Here is a 21,468-nt window from a genome sequence, read left to right as displayed (position 1 = left end):
GCACACAAAGGGCATACAATGATGTACCAAGTATTTATATCGATGTTTGGTGTTAATGATTTGAATGTTCATCTGCTAATGGGGAGTTATGTTACTGATGTGAATGTTCACATTTCCTAATGGTGAGTGATACTACTGATGTGAATGTTCACATCTGTTAATGTCAGTGATATTACTGGTGTGAATGTTCCATTTGCTAATGGTAGGTGATGTTACTGATGTGAATGTTCACATCTGTTATTGTGAGTAATGCTATTGATGTGAATGTTCACATCTGTTAATGTCAGTGCTATTACTGATGTGAATGTTCCCATTTGCTAATGGTGGGTGCTGTTACTGATGTGAATGTTCACATCTGTTAATGTGAGTAAATACTGCTGATGTGAATGTTCACATCTGTTACTGTGAGTAATACTGCTGATGTGAATGTTCACATCTGTTACTATGAGTTATATTACTGATGTGAATGTTCACATGTGTGTATCATTGAAGTTTATCAACATAATAAGCATATAATATTCAATGCGAATGATGTGAATGTTCACATCTGTCAACGTGAATCTTCTCAAAGGTCATTTTATGTTGTTGTTAACATTCACATCTGCCTATTATTTAAATTAGCAATGTAAGCATGTAATGCTGAGAATAACATCCACATGTATTGAAACATAATCAAAATTAAAGTCTAGTGGTTACCAAACATGTGCTTGTAAAGATGAATGATGAATCTTCCAAACTTGGGTTGACTAGCCCTTGTAGTTCAAGTAGAATTTCACCATAAGCATCTATCACCTGCAGAACCGGAGGGGTGGCAGTACATTATTTACAGTGTCTTTACTCTATGTGTATGTGTGTGTGTGTGTGTGTGTGTGTGTGTGTGTGTGTGTGTTTTGTACACATTTACAGTTGCCATACGTTGTTGGTTATTGATTCTTCCATAATGAGGTGTATGATGTCATCAAAATACACATGTTTAGTCTTTGAGTCCCCTCGCCACACTAGCAACCTGTGCATTGTGATTACAGAAAATGTTAATTTCAACATTGCACATTTATGAAATGGTCTAATTTATTAACTATGTATGTGAACTGAACATGATGGGAAAAAAAACAGTTGGGGATATGTAAGATCACTTACTCATCACCGCCGTTCTTGTGCAAATTTTGGACTTTTTGCTTGTTGAGTTTGTTCATGTTAGCCCAGACCTTTAGTTTGTTGTTCAAGGATAACTTCTTGGACTTTGTTGGCTGCTTTTTTGGTGGTTGCTTGTCTAAATCTTGTGCAATTTGGACTGCATGTGATTTCTGTTGGGCTCCCTCTTTCCCTTTCTTCTGACCAGGCAGGTTGGGGTATTCAAACTCATCCAACCTATGTACTTTCCTTACCTTCTGCTTTATGCGCTTTACCCTTGATGGGGGGCTGATAATGTGTTCCAATGCTGCAGTGGGATTGTTGTTAAGGCTGTCATGAGCCTTTTGTGCTTCAACTTGAGTGATGATGTGTACGGACTGATCGTCAAAAAGGTCTTGAAGTATTGTTTTTTCACATTCCAAGTTGATGACCAACTTTGTCAGCCGCTGAATTTCTGTATCTTTCCACTCCATGCAAGTCTTCATGTCCATGTCCACATTGGACGACCCCGATTGGTCAAACAGTTTGGCTTCAAGGGCAGCAATCACCCTTGCCCTCAACTCCCATGATTCTTCCAACTGTTTGTATTTCGCTTCCCATTGCCGTACAAGAGCCCAAGCTTTTTGGTTTTCTTTCATGAGTACTTCCACAATGTCGGGCTCAGTTGGTTGTGCTATGATGATTCCTTTCTCAGCATTGGGGGTGCTACAGCTGGGGTTGATATAATGTCCAACATCATTCAGGTCCACTGCATCGACAGAAAATGCATCCCTGTCATCACTGCGTTGACTGTCTTTGCTTTGATCCTCATTACTTTCATCTTTCTTTGCTACTGCACTTGACAAAATCTCAGGTTTTGGCTCCACATTCAATTTTGTATGACGATACATCTTCGCTTCAGTTGGTGATGCCATTAGCTCGCCGCCATATACCTGCATTTCGAGACAGTATGTTAGTTAGATAGTTCCTCGTCTCACTATGTGAATAAGCACAATATATTTGGTTGTACTTCTACCTCATTTAAACCTAGCTTAGCCAGAGTTATGGACTTCATGTTGCTATGTAAGGCTGTGAGGTCCCATTTTACGCATCGTGGAATGGCATTGGGGTTGCGGGGTTGTAAGATTGTTATATGCTCACACAGCCAATACTGAAACAAATAACAAATATCAGTAATTTGAATGTGGATATGAATTAACATTGATGTGAATGTTTACACCACTGGTGCAGTAATGTGAATGTTCACAGTGCACCACTAGGCCAGTAATGTGAATGTTTACATCACTTAAAACTGATGTGAATGTTTACATCCGTTGATGTGAATGTTCACATCTGCTAATGTGGAGTAATGTTACTGATGTGAATGTTCACATTTCCTAATGTTGAGTGATACTACTGATATGAGTGTTCACAACTGTTAATGTGAGTGATATTACTGACCTGAATGTTCACAACTGTTAGTGTCAGTGCTATTACTGATGTGAATGTTCACATTTGCTAATGGTGGGGGATGATACTGATGTGAATGTTCACAACTGTTTATGTCAGTGTTATTACTATGTGAATGCTCACATTTTGCTAATGGTGAGTGATGTTACTGATGTGAATATTCACATCTGTTAATGTGAGTGGTACAACTGATGTGAATGTTCACATCTGTTAATGTGAATGTTTACACCAGCATCTACTAATGTGTGTTTGTACATTACTGAAACAATAATGCGAATGTTTTCATCAATGTTGTCAACTTCCACACCAAAGCTGAGAAATGTGAACATTCACATCAGAGTGTTCAGAGCCCGTATATGTTCATATTAAACATAGAATAAGTTGTATGAGATTTGATTTACCATTAACAACATCACACATCCGGTGACTCGTCCTGGTTTTCCACAGTTTTGGCCCAATGAACCCATCAAGGTTGCCCGGATGCTCTCAGCCCAATCATACTCGATCATCTTGTGTAATGGATCCATGTATGAGTAGAAAACCCATCCAATTGTTTCTCCGGATGTAGAAAAGAATAGCTTGACGCATGCATACATGCAAACTAATCTTGCGACCTCCTCATCGTCATGTTTTTTTGTGCCCTTCAATGCTTCCCTCAGAATTTCTCGTATTTTGGCAGCATTTAACCGACTAACATCCTTGCACATTCGGTGTATGATGCCGGTTGTTGGTTTTGCACCATAAGAGAGGTCCATCGACTTGGTGCCGCAGTCCACCCCAAAAATCAGTGATACGTCGCTTCTAAAAATCTGGATGTTCTTATCCCCAATGTAAAACCTTCCACTAGATTGCCTGAATATTTGTACTATACGCACAATGACATCATCATATTTCATGCAGTGGTTGAGGTCGATTTCGTTACTGATCAAGCTATCAAATAATGGCCAGAACGGTGTTTTTCTAAGGCACTTCAATTGGCCACTTGTAAATTTCGTATCCTTTAACAGTTTGACCAATCCAGTTATATTTGACCGGTAGTTCACTTTTTTCATGTTCACTTCTTCAGGAACAGCTGTTTGATCAGGCTTGGTTTTGAAACGGGATTCCCCTCGCTTTCGCTTGCCATCAACTTTATGGGAAAGACCTGTGTGTTCAAATGAGCACATGTAATTGGTTGAAACACAGAGGATGGAACCCGAAGCACCAAACAACATTCAACAACCAGCATTGACAGTAATTGGAACATTCACATCATTATACAGTGATGTGAATGTTCACATCATCAGTGTTTATCACTGTAAGTTTACACAGTAATCAATACTAATGTGAATGTTCACATCATCCATGTTGGAAAAATAAATTCGGAAAACGACAACAGTTACTGGGCAATGTAAATGTTTACATGGGTGATCACATTATGTTATAATTTGCTAAAAATCAAAGGGGGGAACCAACAACGCCAAACTACACCCAATAACACAAACAACTTAGGCATTAATGTCACAATGTGAATGTTTACATCATACGCCATCACAGTATTGAGTGAAGTTTGGGGGTGCTGACATTAATGTGAACATTCACATGATGTGAATGTTCACATCAGTGTGTACTACTCTAAATTTATCCAGTAATCAATAGTAATGTGAATGTTCACATCATCCATGTTTGAGAAATAAATTTCGAACACGACAACAGTTACTGGGCAATGTGAATGCTTACATGGGTGATCACATTATGTTATAATAATTTTCTAAAAATCAAAGGGGGGAACCAACAGTGCCAAACTACACGCAATAACACAAACAACTTGGGCATTGATGTCACAATGTGAATGTTTACATCATACTCCATCACAGTATTGAGTGAAGTTTGGGGGTTATGACATTAATGTGAACATTCACATGATGTGAATGTTCACATCAGTGTGTACTACTCTAAATTTACCCAGTAATCAATAGTAATGTGAATGTTCACATCATCCATGTTTGAGAAATAAATTTCGAACACGACAACAGTTACTGGCCAATGTGAATGCTTACATGGGTGGTCACATTATGTTATAATAATTTTCTAAAAATCAAAGGGGGGAACCAACAGTGCCAAACTACACGCAATAACACAAACAACTTGGGCATTGATGTCACAATGTGAATGTTTACATCATACTCCATCACAGTATTGAGTGAAGTTTGGGGGTTATGACATTAATGTGAACATTCACATGATGTGAATGTTCACATCAGTGTGTACTACTCTAAATTTACCCAGTAATCAATAGTAATGTGAATGTTCACATCATCCATGTTTGAGAAATAAATTTCGAACACGACAACAGTTACTGGCCAATGTGAATGCTTACATGGGTGGTCACATTATGTTATAATAATTTTCTAAAAATCAAAGGGGGGAACCAACAGTGCCAAACTACACCCAATAACACAAACAACTTGGGCATTGATGTCACAATGTGAATGTTTACATCATACTCCATCACAGTATTGAGTGAAGTTTGGGGGTTATGACATTAATATGAACATTCACATGATGTGAATGTTCACATCAGTGTGTACTACTCTAAATTTACCCAGTAATCAATAGTAATGTGAATGTTGACATCATCCATGTTTGAGAAATAAATTTCGAACACGACAACAGTTACTGGCCAATGTGAATGCTTACATGGGTGGTCACATTATGTTATAATAATTTTCTAAAAATCAAATGGGGGAACCAACAGTGCCAAACTACACCCAATAACACAAACAACTTGGGCATTGATGTCACAATGTGAATGTTTACATCATACTCCATCACATTATTGAGTGAAGTTTGGGGTTTCTGACATTAATGTGAACATTCACATGATGTGAATGTTTACATCAGTGTGTACTACTCTAAATTTACCCAGTAATCAATAGTAATGTGAATGTTCACATCATCCATGTTTGAGAAATAAATTTCGAACACGACAACAGTTACTGGCCAATGTGAATGCTTACATGGGTGATCACATTATGTTATAATTTTCTAAAAATCAAAGGGGGGAACCAACAGCGCCAAACTACACCCAATAACACAAACAACTTGGGCATTGATGTCACAATGTCAATGTTTAAATCATACTTCAGCACAGTGTTGAGTGAAGTTTGGGTGTTCTGACATTAATGTGAACATTCACATGATGTGAATGTTTACATCAGTGTGTACTACTCTAAATTTACCTAGTAATCAATAGTAATGTGAATGTTCACATCATTCATGTGTGCAAAAACAAATCCCGAAAACTACAACAGTTAGAGGCCAATGTGAATGTTTACATATATTTTTACAAAATTAATTCCGAAAACATCTATGTTTACAAATTCAAATCCGAAAACCCGAAGGTGTATGTATACATCAATGATGACATTATGATTGAGAAGCAGAAGGTGGAATGGTATTCCTTACTTTTGTTCGTCATGGTTGGTGGGTATGGATCACACTCAGTGGATAAAATAAACTCAATGGGGCGACAAGAATCTTCGAACGACGAAACACCCTCCTTCCGATGTGAAGCTTCGCAGTGGTGAGACGAAGAGGAATCTAGGGTTACTGGAGGCAATATCAGTATCGTTTCGTCGATTGAGTTTTTGTTTTCGAAATTTTGTGGATTGAATATTTCGAATAGGAATGGGTTTTTGCAGAATCGGTTTCACGCGGGAGAGGCGGAGAGGGTTATTTCGTCCTTTAACAATTAATGGACCTAATGGAATATTCAGAAACAGTTTGGGTTTTATGGAACAAAACAGTTATAAATAGGACTTATCAAAAAATGGCCAAAAAAAAAATCACAAATATTATATTTTTTTAAACGTATTTAAATTAAATATATCTAAAAAATTAAAAAAAAATTACGTAACATATTAAATAAATTTATTAAAAACAAAAAAGAAAATATTGGTTTGAGTTTTTTGAATTAAGTTTTTTGAAAATTGAGTTTTTTGGTTTTTGCATTTTTTTATTTTTAGTGAATATTTTTAAAATTTTAAACATTTTATTTTTTATTTTTTTAGATGCACCTTACTTAGATGTATTTAAAAAGTAAAAAATTTGTGAAAAAATATTTTTTAAAATTAATAAATACATAAAAATATAAAAAATGTATTAAATTCTCGTATTTTTTTGTATTTTTTGTATTTAGTGAATTTTTAACAGGTTTTTTTATTTTATTTTTTACTTTTTAAGTATATTTATGTTAGGTATGTCTAAAAATTTAAAAAATTGCTTAAAATATTTAAAAAATTCAGTAAAAATAAAAAAATACAGAAAATAAGAAAGTAGAATTTTCTGAAAAGTGTTTTTGAAAAGTGGTAACCAAGCATAGGTAATTTTCTAAAAAAACCACTTAATTTTCTGGAATCAAAATATATGGTGATTGGCCCTGTTTGGTAGAGTTGTGGGAAAGTATTAATATCTTATACTTTAACAGTTTATATCTTATAACTATGAATATAAGTTGATTTCTGACTTATAAATTAAATTTTTTTTACTCCATTTAAAGAATAAGTTAGTTTTTGATTTACAAAAAATTATAAACTTAAGTTAAATTAAACATATTAAAATAATTTAAATTAAGTTGAAAGTTAAAATAAGTGAAAAAAAAAGCTGTATTACCTCTCCACCTTTGGATGTCGAGGTCACAGTCACGCACTGATGAGTTTCTCTGTCTCTCGACCAATCTGATTGCAAGCTGTACATAGCCCCATATATATATACTCATCCGCTGCGTTCAGACCTCAGCGAGAGTGTTTTTAAAGAAATAATGGACATTTTTGATTTGCAGCCTCGCTCCAATTAGACCACAATCTCTCTCTCTCTCTCTCTCTCTCTGTGTTCATGTTCTGCTTCAAATTTCCCTCCACCCAGAAAAAGAGAGTGATTTATATGATACTTTTTTCTATATATCTAAGCCAAGAATCAAACTAGGGAGAGAAATTGAGAGTGAAAGTCATGGAAACCAACAAGTGGTTGTTCATGTTCTGCTTTGCCTTGTATCTGGGTTCTCAGTTGATACATTGTAGTGTGAACTATGACAGGAAAGCCATTATCATCAATGGACAAAGAAGAATCCTAATCTCTGGCTCCATACATTACCCAAGAAGCACCCCTGAGGTACTACTACTCAAAAGTCATATTCCCATTTCACATTTTTTTTTTTCCTCTCGAATTTTCCGGAGAAAAAAACAGTCACGCATTGTTGTTTTTTGATTCTCTGTCGTTTCTTTTAGATGTGGGAAGATCTCATACAGAAGGCTAAAGAAGGGGGTCTGGATGTTGTTGAGACGTACGTTTTCTGGAATGTTCATGAGCCTTCTCCTGGCAATGTACTTTACTTACTCTCTTTCTTGCTCTGTTCTTTGTTTGGTTTCTCTTGATTCTCTGCTTGTTTTTTCTGTTTTCTTTGTTTGTTTGTGGCTTTCAGAGTCATTACAATTTTGAAGCGAGATATGACCCAGCTAGGTTTATTTTAGTTTTCTTTGTGGGTTTTCAGTACAATCTTTGCTAATTCCCATTTCATATTTTTTTCACTCTCAAATTTTCCCGAGAAAAAACGCACGCATTATAGCTTTCTTCTTCTGTGGGTTGTTTCTTGCTCTGTTATTTATTTGGTTTCTCTTAAATCTTTGCTCTTTTTTTCTTTTTTTCTTTCTGTTTCTTGTTGGGTTCAGTACAATTTTTAAGGGAGACTTGACCTAGCTAAATTTATCATAATTTTCTCTGCTGTTTTCTTTGTGGGTTTCAGTGCAATCTTTGCTTTTTTCATTTCATATATTTTCTATCAAATTTTCCCGAGAAAATACACCCATTATAGTTTTCTTCTTTCTGAGTTGTTTCTTGCTCTGTTATTTATCTGGTTTCTCTTAAATCTTTGCTTATTTTTGTGTTTTGTTTGTGGGTTTCAGTACAATTTTGAAGGAAGATATGACATAGTTAGATTCATTAAGACCATCCAGAAAGCAGGGCTCTATGCTCATCTCCGCATTGGTCCTTATGTTTGCGCAGAGTGGAACTTTGGGTACCCTAGATCTGAGTCCTCTCTCTCTGTTCTTGTTTTGCAAATTGAGGGTTTTTCCTTTCACTTTTAGGGTTTATATGAGTAGCTTTAGTTGTAATTTATAATTGCTTTTTGTGCTTTGTGCAGAGGATTTCCTGTTTGGCTGAAGTATGTTCCAGGCATAAGCTTCAGGACAGACAATGAGCCTTTCAAGGTCTCTACTCCCAATCTTCCACCCATTACTCTTCTCTTAAACATTGTTCCACAAATAGTAAATTACTTAAATAGAAGAAACAGAAATAAACTTGTTTTGTACAACAATTTCATTTTCATTTTTATTTTTATTTTTATTTTTTTATTATAGTTTATTTAGTTGATTTTATGGTGGTGCTGCAGACGGCTATGCGCGGGTTCACTGAAAAAATTGTCAATTTGATGAAGAGTGAAAATCTGTTCGAGTCCCAGGGTGGTCCCATCATCCTCTCTCAGGTATAAGCTTTGAGTTTTTGGCATGCCTAATTTCACTGTCTAATGTTACCGTCTACACTTTTGTGCTTTGAACTTTCTGTAAATGCTAGATATTGAGAATGTTTAATGGTAATTCATTACGGAAAGAAAATTGAAAGGAGAATGTATGAGATAATTTACTCAGCCTTAATGGAAAAACACTTTACTAAAATAAATTAGTTTACAATCATGCAAGTTGGTTTTGCTTGTGCAGATTGAGAATGAGTATGGGCCGGAAGGTAAGGCGCTTGGAGCTGCTGGCCATGAATACATGACCTGGGCAGCAAGTATGGCTGTTGGTTTGGGAACAGGTGTTCCGTGGATTATGTGCAAAGAAGATGATGCCCCAGATCCAGTGGTGAGCAGTCGCTTACCTTTTTTTTTCATTATTTATTTATTTATTTTTATGATAACTGCCGTATGAAGTTTTCATTTGTGTCACATAATCTTGTTTTTATTGACAAGTTTTACATTGCATTTCAGTTCTTTTGTATTGTTATCAGTTGTACTTGTTGCTCTTGAACTTTACTACATTCAGTTGTATAACATAGTTGTCTTAAATTTTGCATTTATATGTGAAAGTAGCAAATCATCTTAGACTTACAGGGCTAGGTAACCTCCGACAACCAATAGCTCGCCTGTTTCGTGAGCCAAAAGAACAGAAAATTAGTACCTAACAAAATTTTTAGTTTGGAAGACATGAAATCCATAGTAATTATTGTTTTAGATATCATTATATCTTTTGTGTGATAAAAATCATCTTAAAATCCTTATGGGGGGTTATGTGAACAGATAAATACATGCAACGGCTTCTACTGTGATACTTTCTCTCCAAACAGACCTTACAAACCTACAATATGGACAGAGGCTTGGAGTGGCTGGTATTAGATTTGTTCTTCTTGTTTGGTCCACTAAAATTCAAAATTTTCAGCAAGAAACAATGGGCCTTTAACTCTGTTTTTAACTCAAACTATGAAGGTTTACGGAGTTTGGTGGCCCAATTCACCAGAGGCCTGTTCAGGATTTGGCATTTGCAGTTGCTCGATTCATACAAAAGGGAGGATCATTTGTTAACTACTACATGGTTGGTTTTCTTGTCAAATTGTTCCCATGAAATTTAGAAGTCTACTATGTCAAATTATTTTAAGTAAAACTAAGTTCCCATGTTCACTATGTGATTAGTACCATGGAGGGACCAATTTTGGACGCACTGCTGGGGGCCCTTTCATCACGACCAGCTATGACTACGATGCTCCTCTTGATGAATATGGTAAGATCAAAAACTTTTATACCCTCTTTTATTTATTTATTGGCTGACGGACTTAACGAAGTCTATTTTCTTAAGTAGGAACCATGGAGTGTTAATTTTATTTTATTATTATTATTATTTTTCATGTGAATGCTCTTAAGCACTCATCCTGATAATAATACCGCTTGAACGGTAAAGAAAACAAAATTGCATTCTTAAGTGCTAATGATTATGTGCTTGTATCTCGTCAACAAACCATATGCCTAAACTTGGGATACAGCTAACTGCTTCACTGCATTTACTGGATAGGTTTGATTAGGCAACCAAAATATGGTCATCTAAAGGAGCTTCACAGAGCTATCAAGCTAAGTGAGCGAGCTTTAGTTTCAGCAGATCCAATTGTCACTTCTCTAGGAAACTTCCAACAGGTATTAGACACTCAATTGCTTCTGGCATTTGCATAGTTCATAGCTTCTGTTTGCTGAATGTCTGGCATTTTCCAGGCCCATGTATTTACTTCAGAAGCTGGAGATTGTGCTGCTTTTCTCTCAAACTATGATACCAAGTCCGTTACAAGAGTGATGTTCAATAACATGCACTATAATTTGCCTCCTTGGTCCATCAGCATCCTTCCCGATTGTAGGAATGTAGTTTTCAATACCGCCAAAGTATGTTGATCTCTATTTAATCTTTCCGGAGTGAAAATCCATTTTCAATCATAATTGCTATCGTGCTGAAGTTTCTGATTCTTGTGCCTCCATTACAGGTTGGAGTTCAAACATCACAGATGGAAATGCTGCCAAGTAATGCTGAAATGTTCTCGTGGGATACTTATAATGAAGATATATCATCTCTGGATGACAGCTTGGCATTCAGTTCTGTTGGTCTCTTGGAGCAGATAAATGTCACAAGGGATGCTAGTGATTATCTTTGGTATATCACTAGGTGAGATTTATTATGCAGATTTCTTTCCAGCAAATGGTTTTATTGATATCTTCTTCCTCTTACTCAGTTTTTGTTTTACAGAAAGTAAATGACAAGTTTATTTCTGACTGATTGTTTCAATTTGTAATTTGTTCAAAAATATTTTCTCAACATGGGATACTTGCATTTGTCTCTATAATTGTATAGTGTACATGAATTGGGACGTGTATGTATAGCTTTGAGCATGAGTATTAAATCCAAATTATGCAATGCTTTTGTGTTGTGATTGTAATCCCCACCCGATCAATTTGTTGACAGTGTTGATATCGGTTCATCTGAATCATTCTTGCGTGGTGGTGAATTGCCTACTCTCATAGTGCAGTCAACAGGGCATGCCCTGCATGTGTTCATAAATGGACAACTTTCAGGTACATTGTCAAATAATTTCATTTTAGAAGTGTATCTAGTCACATGCCACCCTTTCAAACTGATGTGCTGAAATGATTTTTTTTGTCTTTTAGGCTCTGCGTTTGGGACAAGAGAGAATAGAAGATTCACATTTACCGGGAAGGTGAATTTGCGTTTTGGAAGAAACAGAATCGAACTGCTCAGTGTAGCTGTCGGATTACCTGTTAGTACCCACTCCCTAGTGCTTCTGTGTCCTAATTATCTATGGTGGCATGGGAAGCAAGTGGAAAAAATACTCTCATAAACTGGTTCTTCACTAATTTATTGGGAAGAATGATGGATATCTGTGCCAATTCAAAAATGAAAACACTTTCGTCTGCCCCCTTAGTTATTTTAGCGAAATTATTTTTACAGAAATATAGTGGTTTATTTGGCAAATACAATTAAAAGGGATAAGAGAAGGGCAAAATGACCCTAAATATGGCCTTGACCGATCTTAATATTGTTTCTTAGGTTACTCTACTATATTGGCTGAATTATGCAAGTATATGGACCCTAGGTGAGATGAGAACATTTAGCACTAAAACATTATTGTGTATCAGAGCTCTTCAGTAATTACCAATTTTGTAGTGATTGTGTACCACAGTAATTTTATCCAATCAAACCGTGATCTGAGTTTTTTAATAGGCTGTAAACACCTATTACTTTTACTTTTAGTAATTAGAGTATTTCTTTTCTGACATTATTTATGTTCATCATTGAAGAATGTTGGTGGACATTACGAGACATGGAACACTGGAGTCTTAGGTCCAGTTGCACTGCGTGGTCTTGACCAGGGAAAATGGGACTTGTCCTGGGCAAAATGGACTTACCAGGTTGTGAATTCTTACCTCCCGATTTCTCATTTACATTTTGGTCATTCAAAGAAATTTCACCTCATGGATTCCTCTTCAAACAGGTTGGGCTGAAAGGAGAGATCATGAATCTTGTCTCCCCTGATGGTATTTCCTCTGTTGACTGGATGCAAGGTTCTTTGATTGCACAAAAACAGCAACCATTAACATGGCATAAGGTATATAAAGAATATAAAATTAAAAATAAATTTCAGAAAGACTCAATTTAAGCATGTACAGGGAAATGATTCATTGGCATTACGAGTTTAATCTGTCTTCCAACACTGCAGGCTTATTTCAATGCACCTGACGGAGACGAGCCGCTGGCTTTGGACATGGGGAGTATGGGAAAAGGTCAAGTATGGATTAATGGTCAGAGCATTGGAAGATATTGGACAGCGTTCGCAACTGGTAATTGCAATGGTTGCAGTTATTCGGGTACATTTCGACCTCCAAAATGTCAGCTTGGCTGTGGCCAACCGACTCAGCAATGGTAAACCCTCCAATAAAAATTCTCCGATAATAATTAAGAACCAAACATTTCCATTCTAGAGTAACTAACAAAATCAAATTTTCAGGTACCATGTTCCCCGGTCTTGGTTGAAGCCAACGCAGAACCTGCTGGTACTTTTCGAGGAACTTGGAGGGGATCCCACAAAAATTTCTCTCATGAAGAGATCTGTGACAAGCGTGTGTGCTGATGTTGCCGAGTATCACCCCATGATCAAGAATTGGCACATTGAAAGCTACGGAAAGACAGAAGAGATTCACAAACCAAAAGTTCACCTGCGGTGTAGTCCAGGCCAATCCATTTCTTCCATTAAATTTGCAAGCTTTGGAACTCCTCTGGGCACTTGTGGGAGCTTCCAGCAAGGAACTTGCCATGCTCCTACCTCATATTCCATCTTAGAAAAGGTACTTATTCTGATTTTTTATGTCTTAAAAACTTCACATACACATTTTTAGTTGGTGTTTTTTAAGCATTCTTTTTCCTTTTCTTTGTTGTATTTCACAGAAATGCATTGGGCAGCAGTGGTGCTCAGTGACCATATCAAACAGTAACTTTGGGCAAGACCCATGTCCAAATGTGTTGAAGCGGTTAACCGTCGAAGCCATTTGTTCACCTAATTCAAGGGGTTAATTAGGTAAATATGGATAGGGATGCTTAAATATTGCATCCAGTGATTTAACTATACATACCCACAAAAGAAGAAAAAAAACAAGGAAAGTAGTGAATTTAGTTAGATTGATGAATGCCATGTATTGTGCTAGAGTGAGTAGTCTTTTAATTTAAAGGGGGGACTAAATGGGCCTCTGAAGAGTAGTGATTTATGGTCCCCAGCATTTTAACCACCAAGGGGCACCGGTGAAGTTTATTGTTTGTGTTGTTGAACAATGTGCGATTTCTTTAGTTTTGATTTAAAAGTAGGGGAAAAGCAAAAGCAAACCCTTATTTGGTGTTCTTGTTAGGAGCGGATCCTAGCATGACCTTCCTTTCTTATGTGCAACTCTCTGTGACAATTGAAAAGGCCTTCTCTTCTCTTCTCCTCTTCTCCTCTTCTGTGCCTTCTGATTGTGTTCCTGGTAGAATTACTTATATGCAGTTCAATCTGTTTCTGAGTTGTTGGTTCAAGTAAACCTATCCAAATATGAAGATGTGCAATATTCACTTGTTTTACAAGTTCCATATCAGTAACACAGCTATCTATAGATTTGCACTTGAATTTGATATTTGTGGCTGAGATGTTCTTCCAAAATGCAGTGGGTGGAATGTAATGAAGATATGCAAATTTTTTTTTTATTTATTTTGGAAATATAAAGAAACTTAATTATTATGTTACAATTTTCAACTTTTTCTCCAATTAAACCAGATTAACAAATACTTGTTCATTTTTTATATAGAATATATAAGAGCTTACAACACCCAACACTAGTATGTTTTGAATATTAAGCAAAGCCAAATCAATATTGTAAGAATTTATGTATTTATTGATTGATTGATATGTGTTGTTTTTATTACAATTACAAGGATTCTTATTATATAGGAGTGTGTTTGGGAGTGGTTGGAGAGTAGGTGAAGTGGAGGTGGTAGTGGTGTAGTGGGTTAGGTTTAGTGGAGTAGGTGAGGTGGTAGTGGTGGTAGGTTTATGGTAAATTCTAACAGCCCCCTGCAAACTCAAGGAGGATAGAAACTAACCAACTTGAGTTTGGAGAGAGTAACAAAACAAGAAAATACATAAAAATAAAAAAGGATAGGAGACACTGTATGGTCGTGTCAGACCATTGGTGAAGACACTGGATGGTGGTGTCATAACCAACTTGAGTTTGGAGAGAGTAACAAAACAAGAAAATACATAAAAATAAAAAAGGATAGGAGACACTGTATGGTCGTGTCAGACCATTGGTGAAGACACTGGATGGTGGTGTCATAACGTTGTAGAGGACACTGTATGGGGGTGTCATAACGTTGTAGAGGACACTGTATGGGGGTGTCATAACGTTGTAGAGGACACTGTATGGTGGTGTCAGACCGATGTAGAAGACAGTTTATGGGGTCATGTCGGACCGTTGTAGCAGACAATGTTGTGACAGTTTACGGAGTCTTGCTGGACCCTTGTAGAAACTAACCGGAATCAATGTCGGGACAGTTTACAGAGTCTTGTCGGACCCGTGTAGAAACTAACCGGAATCTATGTCAGGACAGTTTACAGAGTCTTGTCGGACCCGTAAAGGAGCTAACCGGAATCAATGTCGGGACAGTTTACAGAGTCTTGTCGGACCCTTAAAAAATGCACCCTCAAAAGGTGTGCCCAATTTTTCAAAAGGCGTGCCATCAAAAGGCGTGCCCAATCCATAAAAAGGTGTGCCGGACATGATGATGGCGAGGCACGTGGGCGCCTTGGCTTGCGCGCCCGTTTGTCGTCTGTCGGTAAGAGGCGCGCGATGCGCGTGGCTGCCTCGGCTATAAGACGGAGGCTGAGGCTGAGGCAAAAAACCTGCGAGAGATATTCTGAGAGAGATTTCTGAGAGAGATTCTGTAACACTCTGTTTTCTGAGAGAGATTGCTGAGAGAGATACTGTGTAACACGCTGTTGCCTAGAAAATGGCTGCATCGTCTTCCCGCGGGCTGCTCACCCTGTGGCACTGGAAACTCAACCAAGCGCCCCGGAGTTTGCTCCGTTGAACTTTCCGATGCGGTCTGTGGAGCAAAGAATGGCAGTGCAGTCAGATGTGGAAGCCAATCAGTATACTTTGAAGGTATGTGTGGAAAGCATGACGGCGGTCACAAACTTGTCGAACCGGCTGCAGAGTAGGACAAATGAGGTGCAGCAGTTAACCGCCCAGCTGGCTCTGCTCCAACGCATGTATAAGGATGCGCGAGCAGAGATAAGTGTGCTGAAAGCAGAAAATAAGGAGCTGAAGCGGAAGGCCACCGTGATGTTCCGATTTGGAGGGCCGCCATATACTGCAGTTGGAGGAGCAGGGAGTAGTGATCGTGCCCAGTGGAGTGGGAAACACGGAGGCAACACCGGCAAGGACTGCCCAAGACGGAGGCAAAAAGAAGAGACCGGCGGCAGAATAGAGAAGAAAAATCCCACTGTGGATGGGTGTTTGTGGGTGATGTTTGTTTGTTTGGTTGTTTGTTTTTTTTTTTTTTTTTTGGAAAATTGTGATCGGGGTTGATCCCGGAGATGAATAAAATAAGGGTGTTGTGTAAATTTGTAAATTGGTTGGTTTTGTTTTTTTTTTTTTTTTTTTTTGTTTTTTTTTTTTTTTTAAAAAAAAAGAGGGGCAACACGCCCATGTGATAATAATAAAAATAATGAGAATGAGAATGTGCACCAGCAAAGTGATGATGAAAATAAAATAAATCTGGTGGCGGTTTTCGAAACCGGTGGGCTAGGATAGTGATGTTAATATATTAAAATGGGTTGCAAGGGTGTGTGTGTGCAAAGCCTGTGATGCAGTTTCTTTTAAAAAAAAAAAAGGAGTAGTGCCCTGCAAAAGAGAGTGCAGAGTGGGGTTATTAAAAAAAAAAAACAAATGTGTGCATCATTAAGTGCACGTGGGAGACCACGGCAAGTGAAAGAGAGATGAAGAGATCAGGCAACGCTCGGACTTTCTGATTTCTTTGAATTTGTTATTTTGGGGAGCGATTGTGAGCATGCACAACCGTACCCGGATCCATACTTGAAGGCTCTTGAACTATTCAAGGTGTCAAAAGATCACACTTTCATATTTGAGGATTCTGTTTCTGGAATTAAAGCTGGTGTGGCAGCTGGGATGCCGGTTGTTGATCTGTTGACTGGAAACCCGGAGCATTTTTTTAATGGAAGCAAAGCCTTCATTTCTTATAAAGAATTTTGAAGATCCAAAGTTGTGGGCTGCTCTGGCTGCGAAGGAGCTAGACGGAGTCTGGTGCGTGGGGGTCGTGGAAGGTGCTTGCCGCCGAAGCTGCACATGAAGCGTACACGTGGCTGGGTGATGTGGATAAGGATGGACATTTGGATTACGGGGAGTTTGTTGCTATTTCTGTTCATCTCAGAAAGATGGGTAATGATGATCACCTTCTCGAAGCCTTCAAATTCTTTGATCAAAACCAAAGTGGTTATATAGAGATTGAAGAACTAAGGGATACCTTGGCTGATGAAGTCGAGACCAACAATGAAGAAGTCATTAATGCCATCATGCAGGATGTGGACACCGACAAGGATGGACGTATAAGTCATGAAGAGTTTGCATCAATGATGAAGGCCGGGACGGATTGGAGAAAAGCATCAAGGCAGTATTCAAGAGAGACGGTTAGTGTGTAGAGGTCCGGCGGGCGGCCAAGGCAAGGCTGCCGCCCGCCGGGGAAGCAGAATTACTAGCTTCTTTAACCTTGCTCTGATACCATGTAAGAATTTATGTATTTATTGATTGATTGATATGTGTTGTTTTTATTACAATTACAAGGATTCCTATTATATAGGAGTGTGTTTGGGAGTAGGTGGAGAGTAGGTGAAGTGGAGGTGGTAGTGGTTGGAGAGTAGGTGAAGTGGAGGTGGTAGTGGTGTAGTGGGTTAGGTTTAGTGGAGTAGGTGAGGTGGTAGTGGTGGTAGGTTTATGGTAAATTCTAACAAATATATATCATATGCCTTTTATATAGGATATATAAGAGCTTACAACACCCAATACTAGTATGTTTTGAATATAAAGCAAAGCCAAATCAATATATATCATATGACTAGGTCAGGTCCACAGACACCTTCACAAGCAAAATAAGAAAGTAACATAGTAGTATTAATTAGGCAGCATTGACGTGCTTGGCAATGGTACTCTGCAGCTCGTCTTTCTTTGCTCCCACAACCTTATCCAGTATTTTCCCTTCTTTCAGGATCATGAAAGTCGGCATAGCCTGCACATCCCATTCACTAGCAACCGACTGCAGAAAAAGAAAAAGAAGAAAGAGAGATTGCTCTCACTTCATTATTGAAGCAAGTGATTATTTAGAATGAAAGTAAAACAAACTGTTGCAGTCTCATTATTAAATTTCTCATTTTTCGTTTTTACCTCTAGTTCATCTACATCCACCTTGAGGAAGGTAACGGTGGATAGTTTCTTGGACAACTCTACAAAAAATGGTGCCATGATACGGCACGGTCCACACCATGAAGCTGTGAAATCAACCACTATCTGCATAAATAAATAGCAGAGAATGAATAAATATTCCAAGGAAATTACTGCAAGAACAGACGATATAACTCTGCAAAAAATGGTGCCATGATACGGCACGGTCCACACCATGAAGCTGTGAAATTAACCACTATTTGCATAAATAACTAACAGAGAATGAATAAATATTCCAAGAGAATTACTGCAAGAACAGACAAACCAAAGAGGTTTTCAATTGAACCGATCAGATCCCTTTAGGAGAAAAAAAAAATATAAAAAGTAAAGAAAAATGAATTAGAAACTTTTTTTTTTCCTCTCTATTTTCTCTTTTTTTTCATTCACAAATACAAGGAACACGGTCTGATTTATCTTTTCTTCAACACTTAAATAAAGCTGACTCAGTCCATTAATGGTTTGGGAAACAAAAACATAATCAAAATTTGTTTTCTTAGTAAACACTCCACTCCAATACAACTTGATAATTTTGCAAAAGTATTGGATACTTGAATATGCTTTTTCCTGTATTTCTCAAATACAAGAATTTTGACAATTGACGGATTTCCAACTACAAATATTTTAGCTACTACTTGAAGTGGAGAATCCTTGGATCTAGAATTATACAAGGGCCATGAATATATATATATATATACTAGCAGTGTTTGCAAATGCGATACTTTTGTAATTGTAGATCTAATTTTTAGGACACTTTTGATAAATGAAAAAGATATATCATATTTGAAAACTGTTCAACATGTAAAAATTACTAGAATTTTAGCAATCAACAATTTTAAAGCAAAACAAAACTTTAGATTGGCTTGCTTGAGATGGGTAATAGAGTAGAAGATATATAAAACAAGAGAAAAGAAGAAGAGTACAAGTTTGTTGGAATCATTGGCTTGCTTCAGATGTTGGTTCCATGCATCCACAGAGTGGCAACTTATCACTGCATCTGACATTTTTGCTCTTTTTCTTCTCTGTTTAATCAAAAACCGAACTCAGATTGTAGCACAAAATACTAGTTTCTTGTTTGATCTGCTCTGTTTGCTTTTGGTTTTTTGATTTCTGAATTTCTCATTCCTCCCTCCCTTTATATAGGCAAATCGCAAAATGGACCTCCCATTGTGCTTTTATTGCGAGTTTGCCACCAAACTATACCTGTTTTCGTATTCAATTCGTTAAAAATTTATTTAAAATCAAATTTATTATATAAATAAATCAAATTTAATATATATTAATAGAAAAGTAATGATTCAACTGATTAAATCAATCACATTAAAATTTAATATCGCATGGCAAATATATTATTATAGTTACAACTTTTCTCTATCCGATAATGGACATATCAACTGATTTAAAGTTCACTATCAACTTTTCATTTTTCATTTTTTTATTGGTGTAACAGTTGAGCAATTTTCTACTACATATTGCATCAAGGTTCATCCTTTGATGGTCCAAAAACATTATTCATACGAGCAATGGTAGAGGGCCCAAATTTTGTGGCTCAAATGTGGCTCAAATGGCCAAAACGACGTCGTTTTGAGTACAAAACAACATCAAAATGGCCAAAACGACGTCGTTTTGGCCATTTGAGCCACATTTGAGCCACAGAATTAGGGCCCCCAAACATTTTTCTTATTCATACGCGTCACTTCATATAGCTTTAACTTTTCCTTGTTCTTTTCTTGTTAGCATTTTGAACGCAAAAAATACTATCAATTCAATTTTAAATTATAAAAGAATTTACCAAAAATGACAAAGGAATAACAACGGATTGGTTACACTGTTTGGCAAAGAATAATATAAAGTATGAAAAAAAAAGAAAGAAAGAAAGAAAAATGCTTTATGAACTTTTAAGTATATGGACGATTGAGTTACAAAGATGATGACAATTTTTGGGATGGAATGAACAGACAAAAAATTTCCCTACTTTTTTTAGTGAACGCTGGTGATTTGTTTATAGACACCACAAAAAAAAGGGAGGGGATAAAAAAAAATCAAATTTATGTATGAAGCACATTTATGATGGTGGATTTAATAAACACGCATTTTATAAAAAAAATTTAAGATTAAAAAATTTCATAATTATAATGATGTGGCAAGATACATGTCAACTTTTAATTTGTCATATACTCAATTGTGTAAGGCTTACATCTCTTACTATATCTTTGTGGATAAATTTAGAAATCCAAATTATAAGTTTCTAACATTACTCAATACATAATTTTTTAACCCGACCATGACTGATCTTCATTAGTATGACTTAGCCTACTTTTTTTTCACTATGTTTTTGGCAAATTGGGGTCAATTGTCCGGCGTTAAGTTATGATTCAAATTCAACTAGAGAAATTATCTACAATTCTATTGCGTTTATAGGTTGATCAAAACCCCTGATGTCTACATTTTAATTAATAGAGAGCCTACTATGACATGCGAAGGCAAAATAGTCCTGCACTGATCGTGCCTCCTACCTTTATATTCTTACAAAACAACAATTGTACAAACCACCAAAAAAACACAACTCTCAAAACTTTCACTCACCTGTGATTGGTCCAGAAAAAAAAGAAAAAAAAAATAACAAAAACATAACAAAACAAAACAAAAACAAAAATAAAAACACATAATTGATCCACATCATTTTAGGGTCATGGAAATCCCCAATTTTGGAGGTCCCAAACATTTTTACATACAAAAATAGAAAATGTTAGTCTAATAAATAACTTTTAGGTTAATCCAAATATTTTGAGAGATGAATGAGGGAGTATGAGTAATAAACGGGGTATAAGACACAAAATTGTTGTATACCAAGCATGCAATATGAAGGGATGATTGATGATGTGTATATTTATCCAAGCAATTTCGAGAAAAGGCTATACAATTGGCAATGAATTCCAGAGAGAGAGAGAGAGAGAGAGTTGGCAACAAATTTGAATGGATTCTTCTTTAAATTGCTGCCCATTCCTTGTGAGAGAGAGCAAAGAATCACAGTTGGCAAGAAATGTGAAAAGAGTCGTTCTTTAAATTGCTGTCCATTGCCTGAGTGAGAGAGAGAGAAGAGAATCACAGTTGGCAAGAAATGTGAAAAGGATCGTTCTTTAAACTGCTGCCCATTCCTTCCACCATGGCCTTTGCTTTATCCATTCTGCAAGTGGCTCGCTCTTGCTTTTTTTTTTTTTTTTTCTCTTTTTTCTTCTTCTTCTTCTTCTTGTATTAAAACTTGA

The 21,468-nt window shown here is 36.8% G+C and overlaps 2 protein-coding genes across 2 annotated transcripts; one reads left to right on the top strand and one right to left on the bottom strand.

The window, feature by feature from the left end:
- The first annotated feature begins 7,236 nt into the window (after nt 1–7,236).
- On the top strand, nt 7,237–14,141 carry LOC114297941 (beta-galactosidase 3). Its single transcript, XM_028242418.2, has 19 exons — nt 7,237–7,731; nt 7,848–7,943; nt 8,523–8,635; nt 8,762–8,828; nt 9,011–9,103; nt 9,336–9,479; nt 9,914–10,002; nt 10,100–10,205; nt 10,304–10,391; nt 10,680–10,798; nt 10,874–11,038; nt 11,137–11,315; nt 11,613–11,722; nt 11,816–11,925; nt 12,467–12,577; nt 12,661–12,774; nt 12,886–13,088; nt 13,174–13,510; nt 13,611–14,141. The coding sequence occupies exons 1-19, from the start codon at nt 7,570–7,572 to the stop codon at nt 13,734–13,736; spliced, it is 2,532 nt and encodes an 843-aa protein (XP_028098219.2). The 5' UTR covers nt 7,237–7,569; the 3' UTR covers nt 13,737–14,141.
- Nucleotides 14,142–17,721: 3,580 nt separating this feature from the next.
- TRX1 (thioredoxin H-type 1) lies at nt 17,722–19,405 on the bottom strand. Its single transcript, XM_028242419.2, has 3 exons — nt 19,126–19,405; nt 18,149–18,271; nt 17,722–18,020 (listed from the first exon to the last, which is right to left on the bottom strand). Exons 1-3 carry the CDS (start codon nt 19,204–19,206, stop codon nt 17,883–17,885), a joined length of 342 nt encoding a protein of 113 aa, XP_028098220.1. The 5' UTR covers nt 19,207–19,405; the 3' UTR covers nt 17,722–17,882.
- Nucleotides 19,406–21,468: the final 2,063 nt, after the last annotated feature.

Source organism: Camellia sinensis, chromosome 1 (assembly GCF_055761805.1).
Source record: "Camellia sinensis isolate YWXY chromosome 1, ASM5576180v1, whole genome shotgun sequence".
Taxonomy (NCBI): Eukaryota; Viridiplantae; Streptophyta; class Magnoliopsida; order Ericales; family Theaceae; genus Camellia; species Camellia sinensis.
The sequence above is the reverse complement of the archived record's forward strand: the minus strand, read 5'-3'. Positions and strand labels throughout refer to the sequence as shown.

Bases quoted from the DNA above. Each gene is read 5' to 3' on its own strand.
- LOC114297941 (XM_028242418.2), top strand. From the start codon at position 7,570: ATGGAAACCAACAAGTGGTTGTTCATGTTCTGCTTTGCCTTGTATCTG. The intron at 7,732-7,847 runs GTACTACTACTC...CGTTTCTTTTAG, and splicing joins ACCCAAGAAGCACCCCTGAG to ATGTGGGAAGATCTCATACA. The intron at 10,003-10,099 runs GTATTAGATTTG...CAAACTATGAAG, and splicing joins ACAGAGGCTTGGAGTGGCTG to GTTTACGGAGTTTGGTGGCC.
- TRX1 (XM_028242419.2), bottom strand. From the start codon at position 19,206: ATGTCAGATGCAGTGATAAGTTGCCACTCTGTGGATGCATGGAACCAA. The intron at 18,272-19,125 runs GTACTCTTCTTC...TTATTTATGCAG, and splicing joins CCAATGATTCCAACAAACTT to ATAGTGGTTGATTTCACAGC. The intron at 18,021-18,148 runs GTAAAAACGAAA...CTTTTTCTGCAG, and splicing joins TGGATGTAGATGAACTAGAG to TCGGTTGCTAGTGAATGGGA.